Raw genomic sequence first — 25926 nt, 5'->3', positions numbered from 1 at the left:
AACATATGTACCCTAGAGGTATGTAATTGTTATGAATATGACATTGTTGAAAATATTTAACTTGTTGTTTAATAATTTCACGTGAATTGAGTAATGAGGAAACTTGCAACCAATTAGCTCATACTATTTGTTATACAATTCGTCAATTCCTAGGGGATTATAGTTGCCAATTATGTTCCAAATAATGTTTGCCCAGGTCTCACCACGTGGAGGTTACTGTGAATGAAGACCCACCAGCGTGTGACATACGTTTCGTATATTCTTTTGTTTTCACGTTTTCACTATCTCTTCAGCAGGTGGCGATTGATTGGTAGGTGAGGGTAGGTGTCTCCCCACTCCAGTATATATTTCAACGAAAGAGGATATTCACCATCGTATTGTGTATGTACTTCCGTCGTACTATATGCATTTGTGTAGTTTGGTTTTAAATATATTCATTTCCATTTTTTTCAATTGACGGATCGTTTCGTTTGTCAAACACAATTTGAGTGTGGAATTTGCGCGTTGAGTGGAAGTGGAATGAAAGAATGCTCCTGATTGTGGAAATTCACCGAAACGAAAGGGTGTGTTAGTTTAATAATAACTATCTTATTTGTAGTTCAGGTAAGGATGCACAAGAAACAAATTCATTTTCGATTTATTCTATATTTTTCCATTTATATCAGGAATCGCATACAATACTCAGATGACACGATTCGTGCACACACACTGTACACGATATTTCTATACGTTCACTATACATACGTCTTACATCCTTTATGGTACGTCACAACATAAAATTATACACTCAAAGTATGTACAGATCATCGGTTTCACTGGAGCCAATCGCATATCGCGATCAATAAATTTTGTCGTTAGCGTCCTTTGCGCGAATAAAACATATATTTTGTCCACTGTTCAATTTGGGATAGCCGTTATTCATTGTCGTTTTTTGTATTTTACCAGCAAAATGTTCAATCTTTCTCACTGTACATAAATCGGGTCCACCTAACTGTTCAACCCTCGGTCAGAATTTCAAGAAGAAGTCGCCTCAGACTGTCGAGACCCGTTAAGAAACCACAGTCCGGACCTTGATGTAGGGTGGAACTCGAATCACAAGCTACAGTTGAGCCGTGAACGAAAGTTGCATTCGCAAAATCGATCATTCTTACGTCGACGCGTGCATCTTGCGACTTCTGTTTCATTTTCGTTCGGTATGAACAAGGCGTGTACCTATGAATAAAATTGTTATTTTCACGTAACCAATATGACGAATGTAGACAAAAATATGTACATCAACGATTAAAAATTCCTAACAATAAAAAAAAAAATAATTTTAATAATAATGATAATCACAATAATAATCATAATATTAATAATAATAATGACATCTTGGAAAAAAGAAACAACAGATATCGTTACGACATACGTACATACACACATAAATGACAAATATACATATGTATACACGGACTTGATTTACCGACCTGTTCGATATACCGGCACATTCAACATTTTCCTCTATTCCCTCTTCGTTCTCGTAAAGACGAAGTAGTCGATGTTCGTGTCTTTGCCTTTTTGGTCCGCTATCTGATCTAACTTCCGTGTCGGAACTAGTGTCCTCTGCGATATCCGAACTTTGCTCGAAACAGAATTCGTCGTTAGAGCTGCCATATATCATCCACTGTTCATATCTCGGAGTTTGAAGCACTGTGTCGATCAAGCTGTCGCTAGATTCGTCGAAAACAGTCTCCTCGCTGCTATGATTGTGAGTTTACGACATAAAGGCCATCATTATTAACGTTCCGCTTTTAATTTACTTGCGATAACTGAATGGGATAATTAGAATGTAATAATAAAATGCACGGGGCGCGTAAAAAGTTCACGATATCTTTGCAACTTTAAAGCAAGTAAAACTATTCTTCCGTTTTTTCTGAATTAGTCCGCTTACTTTTTCATATTAGTTACTTGCAAAATAATACGAAATTAATTGAAAACTACAAAATCAGCCTTGACTCTGTACCGGGGCGTGTTACGTATTTATACATATACATATATAGCGTGTTACAAGACAATCCTAAGTAATGAAATGTTTGGAACGAACTCTTATTGCAATGAACAAAAATTTATAGACGCTCTATTTAACTGAAGAAAAATAAAAGGACACACGATGAAATTTTTACGCACCTTCATCATCGAGATGTCGCACATGGTACAATGCATGACCTCTTACCATCTACTAATAACCCTTTATGTAATTGCCCAGACCGTAGCGGGCATGCAGGCCCTGTAGGTCATATATTTTTGAATAAAAGAAAACGTTTAAATCTTTCTACACAGAATGCAAAGTAAACGGTGGATTTTTCGTATAATGTTTACAAATTTAAAATCACAACACTGTTACAAAAACAAAAAACATTCTTGAGAAAGTCTCGATGTGAACAAAACCGGTGCCATGCCGAAAAGCATATTGATGTGATAAGAATTCCATCTACATATTCCCGGAAATCAACGCATTATATGTCCTAAATTTTCCAAGGATATCGGATCGCGCAGCGCTGTACGTACTTAACAAAAATGAAAGAACACGAGAAAAACGATGCGTATTTTTCTTTTTGGAGCACGATGAAATCTTTTAAACGAAACAATATTATATTTTGATGATCTCTTTCTTTTACGAGAAATCCATCGCTTACCGAACATATTGCATTTTTTTTTTCGACGTAATACACGATTGATTTGTATTAACTGAAAGATTAAAAAAGAAATCGTCTAGAAATCATTTAGAAACGTCTCTAACCGTGTGTACACAAACACACATACACACACGTGTGTTGATGATAATGTGTACGTGTGTGTGTGTGTGTCCCTCTGTATGTAGGCGCATATTGTACGTACGCATGCATGTATGTATGTATCATATATGTAGTATTCATTTATTTCTGTCTCTGTGTGATGTGTAATACGTCTATATGTGTGGTATGTATACGGATGTGCGTTCATGCGTGTACAACACTGACTCGATGCATCGTATACTTATGTTAATGTAGTCAAATATGCATGAAGCAACGCAGCTTAAAAAATGTCCCATTTATCTCTTTCTTTCTGTTCTTAATTCATAAATATATTTGCACCTACAAACTTTTGTAGAGCTGTACTCTCTACGCATGACCAACAATATACCTACGAAAGGATTTTGTAATCCACCACTTTCAGCTCTGATCCTCCCCTAGTAAGAAACTGATCGGGCTCGATTAGGGACTGGTATTGCCGCGCTTTATTATAGTTCGGCCGTAATAAAGAGCAGTTTTCTAAAAAGTGACGGTACACAGAAATATACATGCTTAAATTAGGAAAATATCGCACTGTCAGTTCATTAGCGTACAAATTTGAACGTGAACTTACGGACACGAATTTAGCAACTTAAAAAATATATTTACAAATAATCATAGGTATGTATTTGAAATTTTCAAAGAATTGTATGTTTAAACAATGTCTCTGTTTACGGGACAAAAAAGAATCAAGTAGTTAGGCGTGTGAACAGCACAAAAAGCTGTTTCCAATTTCTTGATTCGAATTCAAATACGCGTATACATATGTATATGTAGGTACATATGTGCGTGTAACGATCATGTACGTACATCTTTCTTATGCTGTCGTGTGAGTGCGTTTGCAAAGTATAGCCCAAAAATAAGTACTTACTGGATTGTGAGATAACCCAGACTCTGAGCAAACAATCGAAATTTTGCGAGGAATGTTTCGTAAAATGTAACGACGTTGCAATTAATCGTTAATGTATATCGTACTAGTAAATTGCAAAATGCATATTCCTGTGGTTATTCGTAACAATAAACGTAAACAAATTTTCCATAAAAATCGAATAACAAAATTATATCATTCGATCGTTCATCGAAGTTATTCATTGCATGATAATTAAACTAGATGTATAATATTTAATACGCTAAAGTACTGAAGGTGCGATATTTCCTCTAAACCGAATTTTAACAAAATACGATTGAAACAAGCTGGTAATTGAACTAAAATCATTATACCAACTTATATTTTTGTCTTTTGTAATAAACCCTCCAATGTTCTGATAGGATTTGTGGCTGCGTATAACGATAACCATGGACAACTATTCGTTACGTCATCGTTGCGTTAAATTTTATCAACCTCGACGGGATGAGTTTTCAGTCTATATTAAAGTATTTATCTTTTTCTACGTCTTTTGCATGAACAACAAATTTACGTTTAAATTCGGATAAAACTGCAGAAAAATATATTTTCAACGAATGAAATCCACGCGTATTCTTTAAATATGTACATAACTTTACCAGTCAGTGCACGTTCTCATTTCCATTCAAAATATCGGAGGGTTACAAATATCGACGTAAAGTCTCGTAGAATTTATAGCGACAACGTTGATAAAACTACGTATAAACGTACGTGATTACAATTTTTGAATAAGAGGAGACACGATAATTACATTCCTAGTGTTGTAACGCATAGGGGTAATGCACGTACAAATCAATGAATGAGAGAGCGAACGAATGAGAGAACGAAACAACGAAAAATTAAGTAAATTCGTAAAAGCGCGTGAGCGATTCATGACTTTCTTCGGGTAGGTATTAATTTACGCGAGGAATATGTTCGTTTATAGCATCACAACGATAGGAATTTAATTCGCATCGTTCTGTACCGAGTCGTAGTGACAATTATTTTTTCGATTGTTTATAAAATCACAATGACAGTGAATTCAAAACAGAAGACGCGTAAATAATCAAACCAAAACTCAACGATATCTTATTTCCCTTACAAAACAATGGATAAACGTCTCGTGTCACAAAATGCCGGTTGAGCATCGGAAAAGATTCTCATACCTTTTACAGAAACGACCCGTAAGAAGACTTACACTCCTGTATTATGTTTGTTTCAACAACAAGTGTAACAAAAAAACTGTACATTTGCGAAAACTCGGAGATTTGCGACGAATCGGAACATTAAATAAATAAATAAATAAATAAATAAATAACTGATTACAAACCTTGTGGGATAGAAACTTCCGGTATTTTTGGCCCCTCTCGCGGCTGCTTCGCCGAATCCTTTATGTAAAGTTGCTTGACTAATTTCCTCCTGAATTGAAAGATTGTAGTCTGTAGAATTGTTACTTGTATCAGCGTCGTAGCATGCTTCTGAACTAGAAGCAACATCGTCGACGAAACTAGAATTGGTTGATTCTTCTTCTGTTTGTAGAGCGGATGGTGAATGTTTTAGACCCGAAAAATCGTTTATTTGATATCCTTCGTATACAACTAGTAACGAACTGGAAATCGTTTGAAATGATTAATAGTGGCATTCTTTTATCGTCGGAAATTCACCGATGGAATATTTAAAATATTCAAAATATTTTCTTTTTTAGATGTGCTCCGTGTCGAATCATTCCGTAACACGATCGGAAAACACTTTTTATCTTTCAATTATTCCAATGGGTTTGATTCAAACGCACTCACCACGAGTAAAATCGGTAGCTGCTTTGTCTTTCGATTGCGCGTCGTAACTGTTCTAACCGGGACACGACTTTTTCGATCACCAACGTTCGTAAACGAAAACCGTCGTGAAAAAAACGATACAACGCTGCCTTAAAACCTTCTTCGTTCAGTTCCCGACCCCAATATTTATCTCTTTTGATGTAATGATTGGTGTCAGTTTGATAGACCTATAGAAGTGGTTGCTCTATTATTAAAAGTATTATTCCGGTTCTTAATACCGTTAACTTAATCCTGTATTTTATCAATTAAATTCATTTCATCGCACGTATTAAAAATTGTCGCGTTAACAAACCTGCATTCCACATAATCGAACACCTAACGATGCTGATGTACTGGCAGCACATTTCGCAATTTGTTTACTGCGTTTCTCAGCAGACGCATCGTCACCGTAATGTCTGGTCCCCATCTTCAGATCCAGAATACACGGATGTGTGTATTGTGACGTTATATTCTCCAATAAGAGGAAATCTATTTTTATGGTAAAACGATGTAATTCTTTGTAACGAAACACGAAACGCGTAAACTTTCTCGCTTCTTCGGTAATTTTTATCGATTTCATTCAAATCTTTCTATTATTATTATCCATCTAAACCTATCTATTATTAGTTGTAGTGGAATATAATGCATACACTGTCTATTCTGCGTATTATCCAAATGCACTCCTGGTTTTGGTATTCCTGTCAACGTGTTATCACGATGAATTTTCATTCTAAAAGAATCGAATGATTGTCAAGTACCCCTATTACGGTATAAAAAATCTTTTGGCTGCTATTTAGATTAAAAAATATTCTCTTCCGAAATAATTGAATGTATCTTTGAATAGTATACCTGAGGACATCGTCTCTCTTTCTTTTGGTCGAATTATGACCTTGTCTGGCATCTTGTTCTCTAAAGCTAGGACTATATCGCTTCTCCAATGTAACTTCGCCGCTATTGGAAGCTTGCATGATACCTCAAAAATTTAAAAGAAAGACAACTATCATCGATAGAAAGAATCTATACTACTGTATGAATGCGTTAAACGCAAGAGAATCATTGGGTCTGTTGTATAAAGTGTTTGGAACTTTGTGGATCAAGGAAAACATATATTTTACATAACAAAACCAAGAAAGATATTGAAGAAAGACGAGAAACAACGTAAAAGAGCCTTACCTTTAAATTTTGGGACAAAGATTTGTATATCTTGCGGAATGTTTTGATAAAAATCAAGTTCCCTGCAATTTAAGGGCTTGCAAATAGTATTCTGATTGAGTAAAAGTAATCTTGTGTGTCCGCCGACCTATAAGAAATATAGAATTTATGAAATTAATACATAGACTACGAAACAATATGTCACTTGCTAACGTGTTTCCTATGTAACCGATGATAAACTTAAAAAAGATGGTTTGCAGCTACAAATAGTTTGAAACATTAAGACGTGATAATACTACATGCCAAAATAAAACGAAAATCAAGAATAACGAAATTGCATTAAAAGCTTCGTTTACGAGTTATTAATTGCCGAAAGTATGGGTAAAACATTATATACTGAAAAGGCGCGCGAGTCAACTGATTCACAGGCATGTACTAATAAATGAGCTGATTAATTCACATATCTATATAAATCACATGTACATACCTGCTGCTTGCTACACACACTCACACACCACGCACGCGCGCGCGCACACACACACACACGCACGCCACGCAAAGATATATACGTACACGCGCGCATACATACATACACACACCGTCCTCATAGCACATGTTCTAATAATTATTATAAGAACAGGACGTATTTTTCGATCAATTTCATTTTGGTACCATATGAAGCAGCACAAACATATGCAAATAAACGTATTCATACATGTGTATGTATACAAACGCAAAAACAACACACCGATGTAAAAGACTGAATGTACTTGTGATTCGTAATTAAATCGAATCAAGTTTTTAAAAGCCTCAAACACAGCAAAACCAACGCTAAATAATATATATAGGCGTACATAAAAGGTAGAGAGAAAAGTTTGAAGCCACAATATTGATGAAACAATGGCGTGTAAAAGTACGACGGTACTGTCTCTTACCTGATTCTTGAGAGGCAACAACGCGACTTCTTCGTCATTCTCCTGCAGAAAGGAGGAAGAACTGTTTGTACTGTGGCACTGTGATTTAGTATCTCCCATGCCCCAGACGCTCGACAGATATACCATAACCGCTTATTATAGTCCAATATACGAGATTTCAAGCAACACGAATCGTTCACAAGATTTGTACTTCTATATTTCTCGACACGTTTCGTACCCATCTAACATTGACGAACAACTTCACTATTACATATGTAGTGTCTGAACGTTTAATCGTGCGAAAAGTAACGTAATTTTTATTGGTGTATGTGAAACAGATCTTGGAATATTCAAAGTGTACAATTAATCAATTTTTCATAATCAACAATGCACAGTATAGCACTTTATGATATCAGATCAAATCAGCTGTATATTCCAGTCCAGTCTATTCAGATATCAGATCAGCTACCTACGGTCATGCAAATTATTTCATCCGATGGGCATATGCGTTGAAGTTAGGGAAACTCGAAGAGAATAGCGACATCTGGCATTCGAGTGCGTAACGAATAAAAGTATACCATTGGGGGAACGTGAAAGCACCGAGCAAATTCGACTTCCTCTAGGGGAAAAAGCAATGTAGGGGTTAAGACCTCCTACCGCTCGATTTCAATATTTGAAATAAATATTAAACCGAATGTTCATTTCGCATAAATTTCAGTAACTCCGAGACCCAAGTGGTAGAAGGCCTTTCTCTTCCGCTAGGGGAAAAAGTAGCGTAGAAGAAAAGTTTCCTATCACTAAGTAAATTTATTTCAATACTTTCAATCCGAATGTTAGTATGGCATAAATTTCAGTAACTCCCAAAACTAAATGGCAGGAAGCCCTTCGCCTACCTCACTTTTTCCCCTAGGGTAAGCCGAGTTTTCTCGTCGGTGAACAACTATATCTATGTATATATATATATATATATATATATATATATATAAATGGTTGTTAAAAAATATATATTTTCAGTGGTACAATGTTCGATGCACAACTATACTTCAAATTATTTACAAACTATTCATTTGTTAGACTTGGAATGATTGCTACATACATGCGCGCAAGACAATATAACAAAGTAAATCCATTAGAGTTTGGTTTGGTATCGCTTTTTTGTCTACATACTCACGAATTGTTTTGTATAGCAAACGCTTCTGTGAGGTTTCCTACCTAGAAGTATTCTCTCGTCAATGGAAGGAGGTACTCTGATCCTTCGTGGCAGAGGATGTTTTTATTCTTGAATATTCGTATTAATATCATCTGTTTCTTGAATCGAAAATCGTTTCATTGTTCCGTGTGATTGACACATTAAATGTGATTGTCAATCATGGATATACGCGGTATAGAAGTTACAAATCAATTACGTGTAAGTAATAGATCTGCACTATTATTTGGGCATCTTAAATTTTTCTAGCTACCTCATCGACTCTATCAATTTCTACTTAGAAATTTCGCGGGATTGTTAACGATTCGTCGTTTTAATGATCTGATTACCGTTGTTTGATCAATATTGAGCTATTTCTGTAGCGTTATTCTAAACAGTTTTAATTTGGAGTAAGTCAACAACGATCTCCTTAACCCTTTCGCCCCCACTGTCGGATATATCCGTCATCCGGAAAAAAGTCCATAGATACCACTGTCGGATATGTCCGTCATCCGAAAAATGATCCGCAAGCACTATATACACACGCGTATGTATACGTATACATATGCGTATATGTATTTCGGACAGTGTGTATTATACATGGTCATGTTTTCTTCAAATTTATCACACAGAGCTTCCTTATTAATTCAATGGTGATCTTTTTAGTTATGATTTATTATTGACAAGATTGTTTTTATGTAAAGTTCACATTTTGTTATTTCTATACTGGAATTCTATATCTTTAAATAATTTTTACACAAATGATAAATCATGATAGCAAAATAAATTCTGTAGTAATTTTTATTAGTGCTTCTCATTAGCGCCGCATTCGTGGCTCGCTGGTCCGTACAGCATCAGCGTATGTACTGGTGGAACATCCATCGGTAACGAAAGGGTTAATATATCGCACGAGTAGTCTTGCGATAAGTTTATCTACATGTTTACGCGATTTCGTGACGAATCAATCTTACAATTAAAAAAATTGCAATACGAAGCAGATGACGAAATTATTAGAATAGTCGATTTTCTGTCGAAGAATAAACTTTGTAATTACGTAGCAGGGTTTTAGGATACTCCATTAATTGGCTCAGGATTGTAAACACTGCATTAAAAATACTTGGTCTTACTTTCTTTCAGAGCGCTATTCGTGCTAAGCTGCTAGAGTTAGGAGTCCGATACGACGAAGAATTACCTGATTATATTTTAGTAATGGTTGTAAACAAAAAGTCACGCCAACAAATGCACGATGATCTATACCTGTTTTTGGAGAATTGTACCACACCATTTGTGGACTGGCTGCATGATCAAGTGTTAAAAAAATTACAGAAGGTCACGGTAGCAAAAAAGAAGTCGTTAAGAGAATTTGTGCCTACAGTTGTGGTCAAGCAGGAAGAAGAAAGGAAAAAGAGAAAAACGTCTACAACCTCTTTTTTAGAAGATCAGGCTGCTAATCAAACTCCGGAAAAGTCTTCTAATAAAAATACAAAGGAAGAAAAGTCATGTAACAAGCAGAGCACAAAAACATCTGTGCCTAGTCAAAAATTGGATACGAATCAGACCAAAAGTACAGAGAAATCTCTAAAGAGTACAACAAGCCGTGAAGCTATGTTGGATACTGGATCAAATTATAATGTCTCTCAACTGCCCGCGTCGAGGAAATCGCAATCGTGTGATGGTGAAACTGGGATCGCGAATAAAGAAGCAGCTTCTTTCGAAACTCCCACCGGTAGATCTGTGGATTCTCGAGTCAGTTCAAAGGCAGATGACACATTATCCAAAATTAATTTAAAGAGGCCTCTGGATACGGCGAGTAACTTTCGCGACAATTCAGAAAAGAAACAGACCGAAGCAAAGCGTTCAAGGATCGAAGAGAATGAAAACAGCACGACGGAAGACAATGCAAGGAAATTAAAATCTTGTATTAACAAGCCAAAAGTTACTTCTGTTGTCTCTGTTAAAAATCGTCTTGGTATAGCGTCCCCTAGAAAGAAATTTGAAATACATAGGGAGAAGACAGATAACGAAGGTCGGTACAGGCAGAATGAAAAGCGCATGGAAAAGCATAGATTCGATGGCAACCGTAATAACAATTTTCAGAGGGGAAGAAACTTTGAGGTAGATGAACGCGTAAAAAGGAATCGAGAAGTCGAATCGCAACACAATGATTCGGACAAAACTGGCGACATAAAGACTCGATTAGGCAACTCGAAGATCGAGAGAATACCTAAAAACGTAGAATTAAGAGAAAAAGTAAATTCCATCGTGAAATCGAAACCGACGGAGAAAACGATGGGTACGGTTAAAGATCGTTTAGGGATTGCGAGTACCAATAAGTTGCAGAAACAGTTAGGAGGTAAAGAACCAGTGGAATTCAAGAACAAACCTTTAGAGCAAGATCGCGATACATTGAGTAGCAATAAAAATATAAAAAATAGATTGGGACCGCTAAAAAATAATTTCAGACCAGTAAGCATTAAAAGTGGTGGTTTCAATTCAACAAATAGGCGTTCCCAGAGTAGCGAAGAAGATGATTACCTGAATCTGGGCGCGGAAGAAGAGTTGGACGATGACGTGCAATCTACTGGAAATTCTGGTCCTATCAAATCTCATATAATAGCCGTGAATAAGGTTATTATATCGGGAAAAACTGAAAGGAAACGAGTAAAATCATTGGAGAGAACGAGCAAAGAATCGAGTGACACGGAAGACGTTGGAGATACAAAGATACCCAGCAAAGTAATTGTGACACCAAGACCATTGAAACCGTTACAACCTGTACAGAAACGCGCAACACAGTCCCTCCTGTTACGAGCTGTTGCAGAGGCCAACCAATCTGTCGTTACACAAAAGAATCCAGAACCATCTTTATTGGTGCGTATAAAATGTATGCCATAATTTGTATCTCGGATGGGTATCGTCGTTTTTCTAACTAATTGTGCTTTCAGGAAAAGAAACAAACCTTGAAGCGTCTCAAGCCTGCTGCCGTACGAGATGTGGGACAAAATTTATCGGTACATCTTAACTCGAATAAGAGATTAGTTATGGAGAAAATTCAAGTCGAGTTAAATACAGATGTATCCGAAACAAAATCGAAGCCTTGTAAGTGTGTTTGTGTATAGGCGGAGAGAAACGCGTGTAATACCTAAAATTCTTTCGTTAATATATTCAGTATCACGTACGGTCTTAGATGTACAACAATCGGTTACCGAGGAACATATGGGAGTGGTAATGTCGCTGTTTCAAAGGAGCGACGATAACCAGAAATTTTTAGTCACTTTAAACGGATACAATAATAATCTTACGAAAGAGAAAACTTCGTCCGACGATGACGAACGTTTGGAAATGGAGGTAGTTGCATAATAAGCTACAGTTTGTTAATTGTACAATTGTTGATTCTCTTTATTCGTCTTAACGCAATTTTCCTGAATCGTATTTGAAGGTAAATGAAGACGATGAACTTGTGCTTTTAACAACACAGAATGATGTATATGCACAGAATGAGTCAGAAACGTCTGTTTTTCAAGTAACCGAAATGGATGGTGAGTGCGATCCGAATGGGAAAGAAAGAGTGGAAGAAAATAACGAAAATTGTAATACCGAGAATGTTGAGAAGACTGACGAGGTACCTAGGAAAAGAAGAAAATTAAGTCCAATAGTGTATAACAGATCTCATTCACCGAGTCCTGGAGATTTGAAGTCGAGTACGTTATCGAGTAACCAATCGTTGTTAGCCAAACGTAAGTGATATGATACAAAAGTAGTGGTGGTTGCTGCGGAATAAATGTTTCCATGTGTTCGGCTACTTTGCTGTTCCAGGTTTAGAGAAAAAACCCTTAACAGAAAGCGCAGTAACAGTAATAGACAAGTCGAAGGAAAAGTGTAGATACTGGCCGAATTGTACGTTAGGCAACAAGTGCGCGTATCTTCATCCACTTGTAATGTGCAGGTTCGCACTCCGTTTAACTTGACATTTAATGTGTTATCATCGTCTCATTACGATTCTTTAGCCAGCTATTTGTTTTCTACTGCAGTGCGTTCCCAGCTTGTAAGTTTGGAGACAAGTGCGCTTACAAACATCCTAAATGCAAATTCGGATTGTCGTGCACAAAACTAGGATGCGTGTTCTCTCACCCCGTTCAACAGTGCAAGTACCATCCGTTCTGCACCAAACCAACTTGTCCGTACTCGCATCCGACGCCGGCGGCCGTCGAAACATCCAGTCAAAGAGCGAAATTCACGTGGCGCAGACGAGATTGAGGCTGAACATTGTACAGATGTACAAAATTCCTTCAACTGGCTCTAGCCGAATAGGCGAACTGCTCGTTTGAGCAGGGATACCGTCACACGGTTCAAAATCGGATACGGATGTGGCGTTTGCGTTTTCTAAAGAAACTGAGTCGCATCGGGTAGAACGATAACTGCCGTCGCCAATCGCATTCCGTTGGGTGTATAGTAGAAGATTTTCATTGATGAATCTTACAGACGTACGAGTTACTGCGCGTTCTGTAGTATGCCGTTTCAGAGTAATTAAGAACGAGCCAGAGAATCGACGCAGGGTAATAATAATTTTTTCTTGTCCTCTAGTTACTAAAAAAAAAGAAAAAAGAACAAAAAACAAAAGAAAAACTGCGATAGTATTCCTGCTCACACGCATTGTACAGACCAACCGGAAATCTCGATATTCGCGTACTCTCTTAATCTGTATTATACATATTTACGTATCGGTATACATGATGAACGCTCGTGTAATATTGACGGACGTTTTTGCATGTATTGAGAAACGATCAATATTTGCTGGATCTTTTACGTCTCGCGAGTCCAGTTGATCAGATGGATTCTGAATTCTGTTTGTTTCATTCGGTATTGGTGTTTCACGGTGTAATGTCGACAACGTTAATACACCTTTTCGAGGGTAATACACGTTGATTGACGCGAACGTTAACACGCTTTCGGTTTAATAGTCGTTGCCCCTTTGGCGAAAAGCAGATATGTATTTTTTTTTTTTTTCCGTTGTAGCAGACACGTTTTTGCATAATAAGAGAAAACTTTACTTTGCATATTCTAAATTACTACGAGCTCTGTCTGTTACTCGATCATTGTGCATAATCGTCGTAGTGATCGTAATCATTTTCCACAGAAAGGATCGTTCGAAGCGTCCACTGAAGAAACAACGTAACGTCACACTGCTCACATTTATGTAATGTATAATTTCTGTCGACCGTATCATCTTCAAAATCAAACTGTCGTACGTTCACTTTGTTAGATACTCTGCGTATGTATGTATAAATTTCTTGTATACGTAAAAAAACGCATAAACACGTACTTAGTTGTATCCAGAAATTTTACGAAATTCATTATATCTCGCATTGTTCAAGCTTAACACAACACAGTTTCCGCCTATGCGAACAATATTTTTTTTTATTCTTATCGATAGCGAACAATCTGTCAGAACTGTAAACCGCAAAATTGATGTTCTTTCTTTGATTGTAAACTCGTCGATCGTATTCGAAACAACTGCGCGATCCCACGTATCGGATCCTCGAAGTCGGAGGTATCTTTAGTTGTAACGCGTAACAACTTCGTAGCTTCGAACGTTTACAACACTTACAACAGTATGTATTTAGTTTTCCATAAAAACACTGTAAAAACAAGTTACGAAACCGCAATACGGTTTCTTCACGACACGCACGCACACGCAGTCAGAGATATGTTCGTATCATTGCATCGTAATACACGCGTCTACACTCAATTAACTGCGTCACGATCATGATAAATTTATAACGTCGACGCGTATGTATTTATAATAGATGGTGGATCGCCGCTGCTCTGTACCGAACGCGCCGACAACCCTTGTCTCTTTACCTGAGCAACAATAACTGACCTACATTATTGTATGTCTGTCAGAGATGTGCGTTGCATCATCGGGTCGTCGGGCGGCGGGTAATTCTCGTGAACCGAGTAAATAGAAAAACACAACATATAATGTCTTTGTTCGCTTTGATTCCTTCGTGTGCGTTTGTTTCTCGGCTAGGAGCCATCGGGTATTATTTTGGAAATAACTAGGAGCAAGGAAACTGGTATCTCGGTACCTACTACATATTAGGTCATTAGGTCTTTCGATCGCTGTTTTCAATTTTCACGCGGTAGCTGTCATCCCCTCATCTACAGATTACGGTATTATTTTTCTATGACGATGACGTCACAGAATTCATGAGCTTCTAAACTGAAAATAATGCTTGTACAAACACAGCGTGACTCACCGAGAGGTTCCCGAAACTATACAGGTCTCTCTCTCTCTCTCTCTCTCTCTCTCTCTCTCTCTCTCTCTCTCTCTCGCTCTCTCTCTCTCGTCGTCTGTGTAAAGTGTAAAGAATACCGAATGAAACGAAAGGAAAGGAAAACACACGCCGGAGAAGTGAAACTTTTCTCGGGTCTATTTCTTTTTCTCTAGTCTTTAAGCCCGTAGAAGGTTTAAGTCGTCTAGGTTATACCTACTTATAATTTCTGCTCGCGTTTTAACTGCATATTTATGTAACTCTTTAGTTAATTAAAATTCACTATTGTTTCTGATTTTTTTGTTTCTTCTTTCGTTCCTTGTCCGTCATCCAAAACCGATTTCGTGAACATAACGTAGTGTGGTAGGAGTATTTAAATTTAAATGTTCAACAAGAACGAAACCGTCTTCTCGTGACGAGAGATACACGGTAAACGGTTAACGGTGGTGTTCCGTAAGGAAATTTCAGAAAATCCCCCGTCGTTGTGGACGTATCCTCCAGGCTTATCTTATCTCACGAATTGACACGGTGCCTCTCTCGCCAGAGCTGTCCGTTGTTCCGACCACAGTTTTCTTCTAGGTCTCGCGTGACTAACTCGACGAAATCACGTGAGAAATTGGCCCACGGTTCTCTCGATTTTATCGAGAAACCGAACAGAAAAGCGTACGTACGCGTTTCTCGTCGCTTCGCGGCCAAAACCAGAGGAAATTTCGATCGTGGTTTCTCCGGTTTGTTGTAGGTTCTTTCGACGAGAGATAGCTTTTTCTGGGAAGTGCGTATACGACTATATACGCGAACGATTTTCGTTTCGTTTGTGTTTCATTCGACGCCAGTTTCACGAGGAGGGTAAGTATTTCTTCGCGAGGAGAACCGTTCAAAATCATGATCCCCCCGCCGCCCGTTCAGTCCTCCACCGTCGAGGTCTGAATTTGCGACATTTCGAAATAGGATCTCGTATAGATTTAGATCTCCGTGAACGCTGCTGCCCAGTGCGCCTGTTCGCGAGTTGCAAACGTACAAAGAGCCGGGGAATATTTCCGAGGAGTGGGCTTTGCCAAGTCACGATGGTGCGCTTTTCTGCCCAAAGGTCCTTTCTGAAAACGAAAAAGAGGCGGGGCTAGAGGGGAAAGGGAGAGGAAGAGAGCTGTGATCACCCTCCTCTCGAGGGGTGGTTATCGCAGGTCGTATAAAGCGGGTGCACAGATTATCCTGATCATTAAGCTCTTCGACCTGGATCTGTTGTCGTCCTCGAGGAAGGCAAGGAGTATACATATACATATACCATAGCTCCAGCTTAATGGGTGTTCACGAGACCGAAGAGAAGGAGACACTGGAATGCACCATGGGCATCGACATCGAACACACGAACGAGGTTTCTATTCTATGTTTCTCTTCGATATTTCTCTCCTTAATCAGTTTTTGCTCGTCGAGTGTATCGAGCGCAAGCCAGAGAATCTTCGATGAAACCGTTAAGTAAATTGCTCTGGTTCTTTTTCTAGGGTACTTACATACTAAAGACTGCAAATTTCTAGTTATTGTTCGAGAAACACGTGACTGAACCGTTTGTTCGCCTGATGATCAGCGAATTCTCTGTATCGATTGGATTACAGAGACATCGTAATGGTACCGCGGACATCCCGGAGTACCGTGAACCAATCGGTATGGATATCGAGTACAGAGATTTCCCGGAGGAGCAAATCTGGAGCCCGAACGATGAGGTGAACGAATGGGTACCGCATTACGTGTTTATGGCTCGTTCGGTGTTGACGTTCGTTCAAGAGAGCCTGGGTATTTCGAACCGGGAAGCGATGGAAAATTCCTGCACTGGTTACGCGGAACAATATATCACCGATGTTCTTCATGACTCCGAATATTTACCGGAAGTCGCTCTGAAGACGTTCCTAACAAAAGAGTTGCCGCAGAAGTTGGTCACCAGGTGGTCCAGCACCGATGTCGTAAGTGTAGTAACGCGTAGGGCGTAGATCAATCATTGCGTGGGACAGGTTTCGCTGATACATAGATCCTTCCGGGGATCTATACACATGTATAAATGAATGCTACCCTGATATCCAGTTGTGTACAAGTTTCGAGGAAATTGTCAGCAATAAATGATAAATGTTGTCTAACAAAACCATAGCGATCTGTTTCGGCATTTGACTCTGGTTATGCAGGCAACGCCAACTGGCAAAATGGTAGAGAAAATTGGCAGACATTCTTGCAATATGCCCTATGCCTTGCATCAAACTTGTAGCTATAACTTTATAACAGGCATTGGAGAAAATTTAGTTTTGCATGTTTGGCTGACTGGGTAATCGCGGGAAATTATCGTTCACAATTATTTTCGTTAAAGTTACTTCGTTTTTCATAACAATTCTTCGTAACATATACCCGTAGAGCAAGCAACCCAGTCAGGCAAACCAGCAAAATGAAATTTTCTCCAATACCTGTTATAAAGTTACGACTACAAGTTTGATGCAAGATTTTCTGTAAACAACTTGCGCGCACGTTGGCAGCAACATAGGCAGCAAATTGGCTTGCGCAAACCTTGTTCCGGTTTTGCCCACAATTTGACATAGGTCATGTTGCAAGACAATCTGCTAATTTGCTTTCCCATTTTGTCAGCTGGCGTTCCCTGCAAAACCCGAGTCAAATTGCGGAAGCAGATGGCTATGGTTTTTTTCGACAACTTTTGACATTTAGTGCTGGCCTATTTGCTCGAAACTTGTACACAACTTAAGCATCCAATTTCCGTAGACAAAAAACCGTAACCGTGGATGTATTGATTTTTTGGACCGTGAAGTTGTACAACCATCTAGGTAGCGATGAATAGGAGGAACTAAATATGGTCCCCTGTAATTACGCAGCCTGATACATATGTACATACGTACGTACGCATACTCTTGTGCGCAGAGTATGTAAAACATTTTGACATCAGAGATTCTCCCTAGTTTCAATTGTTCCCCGCTAGGTGATTATTTAGATTTAGACCGCGGAAGTTTATGCAAATTCACAGTTTCACACATGAATATCTGATAACTAAAATAGGATGGAATCACCTAATTCTGTACCAGAGGCTTCACCATGTTGGTAGTAACGTATAAATAGTATTAAATTTTCTTAATATCTGTACTTTATTGCGTCCTCCAAGTTAAGGGACACGTAGTTTAGGTGATTACACATCGTTTTACACGTGCTGTGCCTGTTGATCGCGACGGAAAGATGCGTTCGCGAATTTCATCGATTCTAACTTCCAGGAGCTGTTCCTCGAGGGAATCGCTAGGCACGGAAAGAATTTCGCAAACATACAGAGGGAGTTCCTACCTCGTAAAGACACGGTACGTACGTGTTTCCGGAACTTCGTATATCTCTGCTGTTTAGCGTTTCCGTCTTTCTTCGTCTCCTTTCATCCACTGTCCCCTGTGATAAAATCATCCTTTCGTTTCGAACAATTTTACAGAAGGAAATCGTGGACTTTTACTACGCGTGGAAATGGACCGAGCCAGCGAAGGAGCTTCGAAATTGCCGTAGTCGGCGTCGCGTCAAACGGAAACGTCGATTTCCATCGATCGCCTGTATTTTCGGGGAACTAAAATCACCGAAAATGATCACACGCAGCGTGACCAATGCGTCCAGGATCGCTTCTTCGGTCGAGGAGAACAACGATCAAGATCGATTTCTACGCGTCGCGAGCTCTACCAGAGGCTCGCGGCTGATCGACAAAAGGAAACGTTGTGACCGTACGGCGATTCGATGACCGAAGAGCAAACGAAACGTCGGAACCGTACTCGTAACTGACGTCCTAAAACCTATCCGTAAAGATAGAGAGTATCTTTGAGACTGTTTGTTTTAATCTGTTCAGGTGACGACGAAGTATTGTCAGATGGTAATTTTAAGGCACGTTTGTAAATATAATTTTAACTGATATTATGGTCAGACTTTCTTATTCTACGCTTCGAAATAAGAGGAACGCTCTGGAGCCGCGTTTCCTACGGCCAAGGTGTTACGTTTACGACTTACTTGTTAGCCTAATTCGCCCTCGAATCCTTAAGTTCGTACGTACGTATAGTGTGAATCGACCGTTACGATTCCTCGAAAGTGCAATACAACGCGAACGTGCCTTATTTTTAAAAACTGTGCCTCTGTGCCGTGTCGTTGTATTTCCCTTTGATGTTCGAATGATCGAGCAACGTGGTCGTGCGGCTCGACGATTAGGTGCGGATAGCGGGGTAGGGAGTCAGATTTGACTTTTAAATGTCTCAATTTATTCCATTGGGTCGGCCGTTAAATAAAATTCTCGTATTAGATGCTAGCACACTGTAAGCACGTAACGGCGAGACTCTCTCTGGTGTCTGTACACGTACAAAAGGTGTTCCGATGCGAGCGAAATGTCGAGTCGGCGGTGTAAACTTTTCAGGTTTATGCCACTTGGCGTGCGCTTCGAAATACATATATGTATTTTCGGTATAGCCAGATCGCGTTCTCTATGGCACATAACAACGTTTCACGCGATTCGCTCCGAAGGTCCTATGTAATTGTCCGCGCGAACAACAGTATCAACGTTTGGGTAGTTTTCGCGCTTATCACAATACGTAACCGGACAGTATACATATATGTATGTATATTTCAGTGTCTCTCTTAAGAAAAATTGTAATCGATCGCGAGAATGCGAGTCAATCAATAGAAATGAACAAAAATAAAGAATCTTAAGAGCATTCGATTGCAAGTACAACACTCTCCGGTTAACGATCGTAGATCTTTCGAAAATCCAGCGCACATATGTACCTATACACATTTGCACGTTACACGCGTTCCATAATTTGTTCCGCGCGCTTTTGTCGCACTGCTTATACTCTGGGAGTCACTTTGCGCGCCAAATTGACACATTGTTCCCGCATTTTGCTTCTCCATTCACTCGTCGCGAAAACATAAACGCAAATAACGTACTACCATCTCTCGGTCGATTCGATCGATCGTTTACAGTGGGCTAGTCTAAAAAAAAATCAAATGCGTTACATAACATTGACTAATAATTTTCTTTGAGATTCGACGAATAGAGTTCGTCATCGATTTGCACGTAAATTTCTGCTCTTTGTCACCTTTTATAATGGCGAGTAACATAAATCAGTTATCGGGAATAATAGTGCAGGGAATAAAAGATGCCTGTGCATGTGTGTAGCAAGAGTAAATTTTAGGTGACTGAAACTGGAGAATGTTTCGGCCTGATCTGATTGAGATATTCAGGTGTGAATGAAGAGGCTGCGTGTTCACGTTTATGCGTTCGAGTGCTTGAGGACGAAAAGATGGATTTTACGAGTGTGTGACGAAATTTTTTTCTAGAAGTGAAAGAACAGTATTTAGGTAAGAATGAAAGGGAAAGGAATGCATGTGAGTGTGTATATGTGTGGAAGGGGGCCGGGTGTGTGTGTGTGTGTGTACCGAAAAATCGCGAGGAAAAAGTAGGGAAAAGAGATTAGAGAGTGTAAAAATGTTCGTAGATTCTCCTACTGGTAAAGGGCAATCAACGGCTGCGTAACGATCACCGACACTGTTTAGCAAATTGAGTCGCGTCGTCGATTCGACAAGTTTGTCGAGACAATTCTAGGAAAGTCGTTCAAACGATCCTGAGTGCTTTCGCGGTAAAAAAAACCCTGTTTCCTATCGTCGTGTCCTCCTTGCTAAGGCTCGTGAACCGGTCGACCTACGGACAACCACGACAGATATCTTTTTTCCAGCTTCATAAAGCCTCGGGATGCTCGTTGAATATAGCTGGACAGATCCAAAGCGTTACACGCACCAAGTCACTCTTCGTCCGTTTCGCGACGGTAAAATCTAGCCTCGACGAAAGGGTGAACGAACAACGAACGTCCGTTGCTCTTACCTCCGCGCAAGCATATATCTCGAACGCAACGTACAATTTTTATATTAATTTCACTTTGTAATAATAATAATAATAATAATAATAATAATAATAATAATAATAATAATAATATAATTATATAATTACAAATAATTATTCATAATATTTATTTGAATATTTCACTAGATTTGTAGAGTGTCCCTTTTTTTTGCCCGTGTTTAGGCTTGACGTTGTCAGAATGCGAAGGCGCTTCTTCCTTTTCCTTTTTTTTTTATTTTTTGCCATTTTATCACAGGAGTCGCTTTTCGACCGCGCTTCAGAGTTACTGGGTTGCTGGAACGACGCGGCAGAGAAACGGATCGAATAAGACACGTGGTCGATAATAATTTCCTCGAATGGGTGGAAAGAAAAACGTCGAAGAGAAAAATTTCCGCGAACGAACGGCCGCATCTTTTTATGGCTGCGCCACTCTTCGTATTTACATTTCAGCGTTAGAACATCAAATTGCTGGAACCACACTGATCAGCAAGAATTGTTCTCGAATAAAAATAAGGAGAATTCTCTCTCTCTCTCTCTCTCTCTCTCCCTCAGTAGTCAAGCCGAAAGTATATACTGGTTCTCTCTCTTTCTGTCTCTGTTTGGTTATCCCCCGTAATTTCTCTGGGTGGTGTCGACTAAATTCTTCCTCACTGCTCGGGGGTGTCCACTTCCGTTTGCGGGTTGGATCGATCGGGGTCTAACTTGAACTCCCATCGAAAGCCCACGAATCCTTCGATACGAACCGTTCGTGTTGCCGAGGAAAGTATGCGAGGCTCCATGACGAGTACTCGCTATCGCGACTCCATCGTCCCGATGATCCTTAAAGAAAACGGGGGCAAGTCCTGGGCACGCGAAATCGTCTCCGAAAGTTGGTTCCTCCGTAGGTCTGAGTTAGGTCAACGAACAAGTCCAATCCTTCCCGTCCTGGACCAAACATTCTTGCGATTGGTAACAATCGGTCGATCTCCGTGACGTCGCGAGCCAAGCTCAAAACCAAGGATCTGTGTGTCTTTATGTCTGTATGTCTGTCTGTCTGTTTGTCCGTCTGTCTGGCCAGCGTCCCATGGGATACGCGTCGTCTCTCTGTAAAGGTCCTTCCGAAGGACGGTTACACCCGGTAGGTAATGTGTCCTCTTTCGACCGGTTGTTACGGGGGGAACGCGAGAGCGAGCTATTCTTCTGGAAGCTCGCAGCGGCGGCGGCGGCGGCTCGTCGAGGACGCGATAACGGTCGAAAGGAATTATTTACATATCGCGGTACATTGTCCTGGGAATGCACACGGATCACAGCCACTCGGTCAGGCAACCACCGAACCACATAACCACTATGGGAACAAGGTACGTCGTCATTGCACGCGACAGCGACATCTTCGGTCGGCTCGCTCCGCTGACCGCCGTAGTCGTGCCGTTCCCGTGCCCGTCGCCGGTTCCCTCACCATTACCCCCGGTGCTCTTCGGTTCCACGTCCACCCTGGGCGGCACCAATTCCGGATTAACCGGCGGCGACGGTTGCTTCGGCTGGTCCGGCGGCGAGGACTTCGGCTCGTACCCCGAACCCTCCTTGAACCCGTCCTCGTCGTCGGTGATGGGGTTACTATTGTCCTGATCGGTTCCATCGCCGGAACCACTACCCGACCCGTTCCAATCCGTGTCCTCTGAAATCCGAAACATGGATGGTTTAAGTGTCGCGCACCGTATACATGTCCGTATGTATGTGTGTATGTGCTTTGTGTATAGGTAGTATATGTATACACAAGAGTAACAAAAAGACAAAGATCCGTGTAGCGCGTTTCATCTGAATTATGGTAGATCTGACCAGAGACGCCACTACAGCGTTTATATGCACAGGGTGTCCCACCTGACTTTCTCGATATTATTACTTGTAATGAAAAATATTTCAGATGAAAATTGAATGGTATCAAGGGGAGCAGCATACACTGGTGTTACTAGTTTTTTCGTGAGTGGACGTGTAAAGATCATATGAAGGTGACTTCGATTTTTTTTAAATGGAATCTTGCATTTTTGAATATACCAATCGATGCAACTCGATATTCGTTATTAGAATTATTTAAACTGAAATATCTTCTAAACTATTAACTTATCGACATAAATAGGTAATACATTATTTTTTTTTATAACGAATATCGAGTTACATCGATTGGTATATTCAAAAATACATAATTCCCTTTAAAAAAACGAAGTTGAAGATTTTAATTACAATGTTATTGTTATTGTTATTGTTATTATTGTTATTGTTATTGTTATTGTTATTGTTATTGTTATTGTTATTGTTATTGTTATTGTTATTGTTATTGTTATTGTTATTGTTATTGTTATTGTTATTGTTATTGTTATGATTATTATTATTATTATAATTAGTATTATTATTATTATTATCAGTTTTCTTTCCTCTTTCTTTTCGTGTACTTTTGTTTATAAATTTGTTGCATGTACGTTTATTTTTAAAAGACCGAACTGATATCTATAAAATGAAGAAATAACCGACGCAAAACCGAAATATAAGCGATATAAAAATGGACACTATTATAACCGTAACCGTAACCGGTAAAAAACCGATACGAGAATCGAAAAAATGATGGTTCTAGAACCGATATAAGAACAGTAACTGAAATAGATATGTATAGACGGGAAATTCGATTCTGTACAACTGTTATGGAAAACTAACGGTTCTTTGAAATCGTTTCAAGAACCGAATCGATATTTATAACAGTTTTCAACCCCTGCGTTTTTGCTTACGAACCCGTCCCTCCCACTCTCTTCCGTAATTAAACTTCCCGTTGGACCGTCATCCTTGACGGTTGCACACGTTTCGTCCCGTAACCGTTTTCGACCCTCGAAGGATAAACGTGAACCCAGTCGAATGTTACCTGTGTCTATCCAATCGACGTCCTGGCCGTTGAACGCGGACTTGAGTCTGTTCGTGATGGTGGACAACACGAAGATCTGATCTCGTACGATGGTCGGCCTCGGACCCGAGCTCCTCACCTCCGGATTAATGATCTGAGTCTCTCCGTTCGACGACACCGGGTATATGTACCTACGAGGGACAACGAACCAACCATAATCGAGGGGAGAACTGACAAAGAAGAAGAAGAAGAAGAAGAAGAAGAAGAAGAAGAAGAAGAAGGAGAAGAAGAAGAAGAAGAAGGAGAAGAAGAAGAAGAAGAAGGAGAAGAAGAAGAAGAAGAAGAAGAAGAAGGAGAAGAAGGAGAAGAAGAAGAAGAAGAAGAAGAAGAAGAAGAAGAAGAAGAAGAAGAAGAAGAAGAAGAAGAAGTAGAAGTAGAAGTAGAAGTAGAAGTAGAAGCAGAAGTAGAAGCAGAAGTAGAAGTAGAAGTAGAAACAGAAGCAGCATGACGAGCGCAGAACGGCGGCACACCAGGAGGAAGAGAATACGGTGGGGTGTACTTACTTGTCGACGTGCGTGCCGTTCCAGCACTCCTTTGTGTTGCTGAGCGGCACAACGAGTCCGTCGTTGCACAGTTTATAGGGCAGGTATACCCAAAACTGTCGAGAGTCCCGTACCCTCTGCCGTATCTCCTTTACGAGCTTGTCCAAACTGGCGGCGGTCGAGCTGACGCCGCCGACGCCGCCGACGCCGCCGACGCCGCCACCCCGATCCTCGGTCAACGTTTCCTGATCGAAGTTCAGCGACTCGAGCTCCAGTTCTCGGTTGTCCCTGCGTCTGCGTCTGCGTCTACCGAGCACCGGACGGCCGCAGCCGGTGAACACCCGCTGCGACACGTCCTGGCCGTTCTCCTGAAAGGTCATTATCGCCTCGGAGATTTTCAGGTTTATGGGTCGAACCAGCATCTCGATGTTGAATGGACCCAACAAGCGATCAGCCACCTTATCCACGGCCTCTGGAAATTTCCACGGCGAACGGAACACGTTCGATCGTTGTTAGGACTAGCGGTGGCGATACATTTGAATTGTACCGATAGGTATGTATCGATACTTGGAGTAGGTATCGATACATATGTATACATGTATCAGGAATAAAATATCGTTAATATCAGATATTTACAAAGGCAAATTCTCAGGTAACAGGGTGGAAAAGAAATCGATCAATCGCAAATTTTACGGGAAGCTCGTGATCGATTAATTTCCTTATGACTTGTTACGTTAACGGGAAATGCACACCGATTGTTTGGACATTTCAGTATTTATGGATAAAGTATTGATAATGGAATATATGGTCACATTAAATATCGACATGTATAATATCGCCCATCAGTATTTAGGAACTTAGGACCCGTAAATACACGCTGAGATAAAAGACTAAAGAAAAGTGCACAACGTAAGAACGTGATAAATAGGACAGACGATGCGTATATCGATGCTGGATGATGCTCGAATACGCTCGGCGACGCTCGACGACGCTCGATGACGCTCGACGACGGTCGACGATGCTCGACGACGCTCGACGACGTTGGTGCGACGCTTGGCGTCAAGATTTCGCGTCGAAAAGCGCGCGCGAGTCTATATGTATGTAGGTATAGTATAATTACACAGTCGTACACAATGGACGAGAAATTACTCACCGACGAAGTGATTCCATTCAGCGTCCAGTGCCGCATGCTGGGCCAAGCAACCCTTCATCGCGTTGGCACACATGTCGCCGCACGCCAGCACGTTCCCGGTTATCCCGCTGCACGACGGACAGACTGTCATTCTGGTTAGTGCAGCTGCACAGTCCGCGGACGGCTTCAACTGCGAACATAAAACGATTTTCCAGATGACCCCTTGTGACGCATGTCCTCCACTTTTCGCCGCTCGCGTTTCCCCGTATACAGTAAGACCCCGTTGTTTAATGCTACCCCGATTAACGTTGATTCGATATAACGTGGTTTTTTCAGAACACTAAGAAACCGCTATACAGAGTGTCCCATTTAAATCGACCCACTCGAATATCTGCGAAACCCGTGACGATATTAAAAAATGTTTCAAGCAAAAGTTAAATGGCATCAGGGAGCACA

At 40.2% G+C, this 25926-nt stretch overlaps 4 protein-coding genes across 7 annotated transcripts in view; 2 read left to right on the top strand and 2 right to left on the bottom strand.

Moving 5' to 3' along the window:
• Positions 1 to 856: 856 nt before the first annotated feature.
• On the bottom strand, positions 857 to 7921 carry LOC107191657 (inositol hexakisphosphate kinase 1). 3 transcript variants are annotated; one of them, XM_015580749.1, is made up of 9 exons: positions 7595 to 7921; positions 6681 to 6807; positions 6357 to 6480; positions 6158 to 6237; positions 5821 to 5996; positions 5490 to 5695; positions 5024 to 5302; positions 1467 to 1739; positions 857 to 1212 (listed from the first exon to the last, which is right to left on the bottom strand). In XM_015580749.1, the coding sequence occupies exons 1-9, from the start codon at positions 7718 to 7720 to the stop codon at positions 996 to 998; spliced, it is 1608 nt and encodes a 535-aa protein (XP_015436235.1). In that variant the 5' UTR covers positions 7721 to 7921; the 3' UTR covers positions 857 to 995. The 3 variants fall into 3 exon arrangements, with proteins under 3 accessions (XP_015436235.1, XP_015436236.1, XP_015436237.1); XM_015580750.1 differs by having other exon boundaries at positions 1467 to 1736; XM_015580751.1 differs by lacking the exon at positions 7595 to 7921 and adding an exon at positions 7147 to 7178.
• Positions 7922 to 8870: 949 nt separating this feature from the next.
• On the top strand, positions 8871 to 13016 carry LOC107191619 (zinc finger CCCH domain-containing protein 14). Of its 2 annotated transcripts, XM_015580698.1 has the most exons (7): positions 8871 to 8981; positions 9897 to 11630; positions 11705 to 11858; positions 11947 to 12107; positions 12199 to 12496; positions 12576 to 12705; positions 12791 to 13016. In XM_015580698.1, exons 1-7 carry the CDS (start codon positions 8943 to 8945, stop codon positions 13014 to 13016), a joined length of 2742 nt encoding a protein of 913 aa, XP_015436184.1. In that variant the 5' UTR covers positions 8871 to 8942. The 2 variants fall into 2 exon arrangements, with proteins under 2 accessions (XP_015436184.1, XP_015436185.1); XM_015580699.1 differs by lacking the exon at positions 12791 to 13016 and having other exon boundaries at positions 11929 to 12107; positions 12199 to 12626.
• Positions 13017 to 16331: 3315 nt separating this feature from the next.
• On the top strand, positions 16332 to 18788 carry LOC107191588 (arginine-glutamic acid dipeptide repeats protein-like). The gene is made up of 4 exons (XM_015580650.1): positions 16332 to 16406; positions 16645 to 16989; positions 18289 to 18369; positions 18492 to 18788. Exons 1-4 carry the CDS (start codon positions 16332 to 16334, stop codon positions 18786 to 18788), a joined length of 798 nt encoding a protein of 265 aa, XP_015436136.1.
• A 2306-nt stretch (positions 18789 to 21094) lies between these two features.
• The window catches only part of LOC107191656 (glypican-6), a 61702-nt gene continuing 56870 nt past the window's right edge, over positions 21095 to 25926 (bottom strand). The window contains exons 5-8 of the mRNA XM_015580748.1: positions 25492 to 25660; positions 24360 to 24810; positions 23818 to 23987; positions 21095 to 22584 (exon numbers count right to left, since the gene is read on the bottom strand). Coding sequence (XP_015436234.1) covers positions 22214 to 22584; positions 23818 to 23987; positions 24360 to 24810; positions 25492 to 25660 — 1161 coding nt within the window. The 3' untranslated portion in view covers positions 21095 to 22213. The remainder of the gene's footprint in view (positions 22585 to 23817; positions 23988 to 24359; positions 24811 to 25491; positions 25661 to 25926) is intronic.

Source organism: Dufourea novaeangliae, unplaced genomic scaffold, assembly GCF_001272555.1.
Source record: "Dufourea novaeangliae isolate 0120121106 unplaced genomic scaffold, ASM127255v1 scaffold228, whole genome shotgun sequence".
Classification (NCBI taxonomy): Eukaryota; Metazoa; Arthropoda; class Insecta; order Hymenoptera; family Halictidae; genus Dufourea; species Dufourea novaeangliae.
This window is presented reverse-complemented; position numbering and strand designations above follow the sequence as displayed.

Excerpts from the sequence above, each read along its gene's own strand:
- LOC107191619 (XM_015580698.1), top strand. The coding sequence starts at position 8,943 with ATGGATATACGCGGTATAGAAGTTACAAATCAATTACGT. Across the intron at positions 8,982-9,896 it reads AAGTTACAAATCAATTACGT|AGCGCTATTCGTGCTAAGCT; the intron begins GTAAGTAATAGA and ends ACTTTCTTTCAG. Across the intron at positions 11,859-11,946 it reads CGAAACAAAATCGAAGCCTT|ATGTACAACAATCGGTTACC; the intron begins GTAAGTGTGTTT and ends GTACGGTCTTAG.
- LOC107191657 (XM_015580749.1), bottom strand. The coding sequence starts at position 7,720 with ATGGTATATCTGTCGAGCGTCTGGGGCATGGGAGATACTAAATCACAG. Across the intron at positions 6,808-7,594 it reads TGTTGCCTCTCAAGAATCAG|GTCGGCGGACACACAAGATT; the intron begins GTAAGAGACAGT and ends TATTTCTTATAG. Across the intron at positions 5,303-5,489 it reads AGCTACCGATTTTACTCGTG|TTCGTTACTAGTTGTATACG; the intron begins GTGAGTGCGTTT and ends AACGATTTCCAG.
- LOC107191588 (XM_015580650.1), top strand. The coding sequence starts at position 16,332 with ATGGGTGTTCACGAGACCGAAGAGAAGGAGACACTGGAATGCACCATG. Across the intron at positions 16,407-16,644 it reads ACATCGAACACACGAACGAG|AGACATCGTAATGGTACCGC; the intron begins GTTTCTATTCTA and ends ATTGGATTACAG. Across the intron at positions 16,990-18,288 it reads GGTGGTCCAGCACCGATGTC|GAGCTGTTCCTCGAGGGAAT; the intron begins GTAAGTGTAGTA and ends TCTAACTTCCAG.